The 5159-nt window shown below is 60.2% G+C and overlaps 1 protein-coding gene across 1 annotated transcript; it reads right to left on the bottom strand.

The window, feature by feature from the left end:
- Positions 1-6: 6 nt before the first annotated feature.
- On the bottom strand, positions 7-2299 carry GALR2 (galanin receptor 2; the record flags this gene model as incomplete). The annotated part of the gene is made up of 2 exons (XM_080679675.1): positions 7-784; positions 1932-2299. The coding sequence occupies 2 exons, from the start codon at positions 2297-2299 to the stop codon at positions 7-9; spliced, it is 1146 nt and encodes a 381-aa protein (XP_080535801.1).
- Positions 2300-5159: the final 2860 nt, after the last annotated feature.

A 5159-nucleotide genomic window follows, 5' to 3' on the forward strand; every position in this document is an offset into this window, starting at 1 on the left:
GCTAAGTCACATTAACTGCCAGGCTGCCGTTGGAGACCTTTTGGTCCCGCCAGGACGGGCCCGGAACCTGGCACGAGGCCGGGCCGCCGGGAGGCGCCGGCGCCCGGCCGCCTCGCTCACTTGGGTCAGGTCCGTGGACTCGCGCTCCAGCACGCTGCTTCCGCGGGGGCCGGGCGCCGCGACGCACAGGCGGCCCGAGGTCCCGCGCGGGGAGCGGCGCAGCAGGCCGGCGTAGACCCTGCGGAACCCCTTGCGGAAGTGCTTGGAGACCAGCGCGTAGACGATGGGGTTGACGCAGGAGTTAGCGTAGGAGACCAGGTGCGAGAGGATGCGCAGCGCGTAGGTGGCGCGCGTCAGTGGAAAGCGGCCGAACCACACGCAGAGGATGAGCGCGTGGTGCGGCATCCAGCAGAGGCAGAAGAGCGCGGCCACCACGATGATCATGCGCGTCACCTTGCGCTTGGCGCGCCGGGCGCCGGGTCCCGCAGCCACGGGGTCGACCGCGCGCCAGAGGTAGCGCAGCGTGCGCGCGTAGGTCAGGCCGAGCACCAGCATGGGCAGCAGGTAGCTGAAGACAAAGGTGCAGAGGTCCATGGCGCGGCGTCGGGGCGCGCTCCACGCCGGGTGGCACACGGTCAGGTTGGCCAAGCTCGACTGGCGATAGTAACTCAGGTAGGGCCCGGAGAAGAGCAGCGACAGCCCCCAGATGAGCCCGATGGCCCCCAGCGCGTTGCGAGGCGTGCGCAGTTCGCGGGAGCGCAGCGGGTAGCGGATGGCCAGGTACCTGCGCGTCGAACGACCGGGAAGGGAGGTGTCAGCCGAGCGAGCGGATTTGCGCATTCCGCCCAGGACCTTGGCACCTCGGGCCCCACACCCGCTCTCCAGGACGGTCCTTAGTGCACGGTCACAGCGCACACAACCCCGAGGGCGGCCCAGCCGCGTCTAGATGTGGGGAGACCCAGCAGCTGGAAAGGCGCACGTAGAGGCCACTCGTCTGCTCTTCCCGGGACTACTGCCCACCAGTGACGATGCCCGGGAGGCAGGACCCAGGCGCCTCGAGGAGACAGCCTGCAAACGTCAGGGGAGCAATCTCGTAGGGAAGCCCAGCCCTCTGGGCTGCACCAGCGCTCTGGAACCGACACTCGGCGCTCGCTCTGTGGGACTGGGAGTCGTATGTGGAATGTGGGCTCGCCTCCCTCCCTTTCCAGGGGAGAGGGGCAGCGCGTGGGGACATGGGGGAGCGGGGAGATACCGTGGTCAGACCCGCATTTCCTCCCCAGGTGTCCGTCCAAGTTCTGGCTTAGAGGGTGGGCGAGTTCTGCGCGTTCCTCTCCCTGCCCTTGACCCGGGCCTGAAGGTGGGGTGCAGAAGGGGTGGGACCAAGCTAGGGGACCTCGGGCGTGGCATGGGCCCCCACGAAGGACCCACGTTCCCAAGTCCGGACCAGAGTCCAGTGCGCCGAGCAAACCGTGGCTTCGAGGCTGAGTTTGATGCCATGAGCGCGGGTTTCCCGCACACAATTACTGGCTGGGCGACTCTGAGCCAGTCCCTGATGAACTCCTCGGCCTCCCTCGTCTGCACCGTGGGCACAGTAACCCCGCCCACCCCAATCTCACAGCGACATTGAGCCTCAAGCGAGACCAAGCACGGGAAAACGCTTTGTACCCCAAACGCTGCGCTTCGTCGGCTGTCGGCGGCGCTGGAGAGCTGAGGTCTGCAGCCTGCAGCGCCGAGCGCAGCTGATAGAGGAACACTGCCCCCCCTCCACCCCCAATTACTCCTCTCGCCCACACGCCTGCTGGTTTTTCCCTCCCGCCCGGCCCCTCTGCCGTGGTGGAGTCCTTTTCTACTCTCGGTGCCTCTTTCCTTGACCCCCGGTCCCGGCCCTGCCACAGTGGCCGGCCCTGGGGGGTGCCAGGGCGCGGGCGTACCTGTCCAGCGAGACGGCGGCCAGCGTGAAGCTGCTGGCGTGCATGGTGAGGAAGATGAGGAAGTGCACGGCCTTGCAGAGCAGGGCGCCGAACACCCAGCCGTCCAGGGTGTAGATGGTGGCCTGGAAGGGCACGCAGCACACGATGAAGCACAGGTCGGCCACGCCCAGGTTGAGGATGAACAGGTTGGTGGTGCTGACCGCCGGGCCGCTGCGCAGCAGCACGGCCAGCACCAGGGCGTTGCCCACGGTGCCCACGAGGAAGATGAGCGCGAAGAGCATGGGCACGAGGACCGCCTCGGGCTGCCAGCTGCCCCCGCCGCCCGCCTCGCTCGCGTCCTCGGTCCCAGGGCCCCCCGAGTCATTCATGGTGCGGCCGAACCCGAGGCTACCCGGCCTCCCGCACCGTCTTGAGTCCGGGCGAGCGCGCAGCTCCGGCGGCTCCAGCGGGACTCCGCAGGCTGCAGGCGAGTGAGCTCGGCCGCGGCTGGAGCGGGAGCCAGGGTGCGCTGGGACCAGGGGGAGGAGCGAGCAGCTGAAGGGGTGGGCTGGCCCCCCAGGGCTGCCGAGTGGCCCTGGCGGGTCCTTGCCGAGGCGCGGGCAGCCCAGCCCCGGGTGCAGGGCCCTCTGGCGTCGTCGGCGCGCTCCAGGCCCGGGTCCGGGCTGTGCCGGGCTGAGCGGCGAGCTGACCTCCCCGCAAACACGAGTGTTGGGAACGATCGCAGGGCCTGCGTGTGTGTGCGGCGCCTGTGCTCCCCTGAAGCCTGGTGGGGGCGCCGAACCTCCCCGGACTGGGGGCTCCTCGGAAGATTTCCCTGCGGGTGCTCAGAGGTGGTGGTGGGGAGGTGACAGGGGGCGGAGGCAGATGGGGGGGCCCCTCGGGTTTCCGGAGTTGGCGAGTGGGACTGCCATGCGGTGTACTCCACGCCTCTTCCCAGTCTTAATTTCCACCCACCCGCACAGGAGAGCTCAGAGACCCCGAGAGCCTCGGCGGGGATGAGGGGGTTTGCTTATTGAACGTTTCTCCCTCCGCTTCAATCCAATAAACAGTATTTATTGAGCATCTCCTGTGTGTCAGCCTCCGTCCTTGGCGTTATGCCTCAATTTCCTCAGCTGTAAAATGGGAAAATAACACCTTCGCACAGGGCTCTGGTGAGAATGAGCTGTGTCTGAGAGGCCTGAAGCCAGTGGTTGAATCTGAACGAATCAAATTCTTCTCTTTCTTCTGACCCTAGTCAGGTATCCAAACAGGGAAAACTTTAATATAAAGTAGCAGAGCTGGCCGAAACCGGTTTGGCTCAGTGGATAGAGCGTAGGCCTGCAGACTGAAAGGTCCCAGGTTCGATTCTGGTCAAGGGCATGTGCCTTGGTTGTGGGCACATCCCCAGTGGGAGGTGTGCAGGAGGCAGCTGATCGATGTTTCTCTCTCATCGATGTTTCTAACTCTCTATCCCTCTCCCTTCCTCTCTGTAAAAAAATCAATAAAATATATTAAAAAAATAAAGTAGCAGCCAAAGCCGGTTTTGCTCAGTGGATAGAGCGTCGGCCTGCGGACTGAGGGGTCCCAGGTTCGATTCCGGTCAAGGGCATGTACCTTGGTTGCGGGCACATCCCCGGTGGGGGGTGTGCAGGAGGCAGCTGATCGATGTTTCTCTCTCATCGATGTTTCTAACTCTCTATCCCTATCCCTTCCTCTCTGTAAAAAATCAATAAAATATATAAAAAAAAAAATAAAAAAAAAATAAAGTAGCAGAGCGGGCCCGTATGGCTCAGCGGTTGAGCATCAACCTATGAACCAGGAGGCCACAGTTCCATTCCTGGTCAAGGCACATGCCCCGGTTCCGGGCTCAATGATTGTCTCCCAGGAGGTCATGGTTCAATTCCCAGTCAGGGCACATGCCCGGGTTGTGGGCTCAATCCCCAGTGTGGGGCATGCAGGAGGCAGCCGATCAATGATTGTCTCCCATCAATGATGTTTCTATCTCTCCCTCTTCCTTCCTCTGAAATCAGTAAAAAACAAACAAACAAACAAAAACTGTATTTAAAAAAAGAGACTTGAACAAAGTGAGGGCGCTAGATTAGTAGATATCCAGGTGAAGAGCATTCCAGATGGACAGCCAGTGCCCGCTCTACAGCAGACACCTGCCTGGGTCCCTAAGCAAGGAGGCTGGCATGACTGTGCTGAACGGACTGGAAGGAGACTGGTGGGAGAGGAGGTAAGAGGCACAGCATGTAGGGCTTTTTTCCATTGTAAGGACGGTTGCTTCTAGCTCTGGGCCGAGAAAAATGAGGAGCCACTGCAAAGTTTTGACTCCAGTGGTCGGCAAACTCATTAGTCAACAGAGCCCAGTATCAACAGGACAACGATGGAAATTTCTTCTGAGAGCCAAATTTTTTAAACTTCTTCTAACGCCACGTCTTCAAAATAGGACTCGCCCAGGCCGTGGTATTTTGTGGAAGAGCCACACTCAAGGGGCCAAAGAGCCGCATGGGGCTCGCGAGCCGCAGTTTGCCGACCACGGGACTAACCCAATCTGACTTCAAATTTTTTTAATTGAAATATATTTCCCTTGCCCTGACCGGTTTGGCTCAGTGGATAGAGCGTCGGCCTGCGGACTGAAGGGTTCCAGGTTCGATTCCGGTCAAGGGCATGTACCTTGGTTGCGGGCACATCCCCAGTAGGGAGTGTGCAAGAGGCAGCTGATGGATGTTTCTCTCTCATTGATGTTTCTAACTCTCTATCCCTCTCCCTTCCTCTCTGTAAAAAATCAATAAAAAAAAAATAAAGAAATATATTTCCCATACCATGCAATATACCCATTTTAAGTCTTTTTTTTTTAAATTACATACAGAATTGTACAACCACCACAATCCATTTTGGAACATTTTTCTTTGCCCCCCAAAGAAACCTCTACCCTTTTAGCCGTAAGTCTTCAATCTCCACCCGCACTCTCCGCCAGAGGCAACCACTACTTTCTGTCTCTATAGAATTGCCTGTTCCGGACTTTGCATATAAATGGACCTATGCAATATACAGCCTTTTGTGGGGCTTCTTTCAGTTAGCTTATTTTAAAGACTCATCCGAGCCCACCCGGAGACGCCCTCCAACAAGGGGCTGGCTCCTGCGGGCGGGGACGGGGAGGGGAGTCCGCCGCTATCCCATCAGCCTCTGCCAGGCAGGTCCCGCTCTCTCCCGCCGCGGTCGTCTCGCCTCCTCTATCCCGTCCTG

This window comes from Plecotus auritus (genome assembly GCF_963455305.1).
Source record: "Plecotus auritus genome assembly, chromosome: 7".
NCBI lineage: Eukaryota > Metazoa > Chordata > Mammalia > Chiroptera > Vespertilionidae > Plecotus > Plecotus auritus.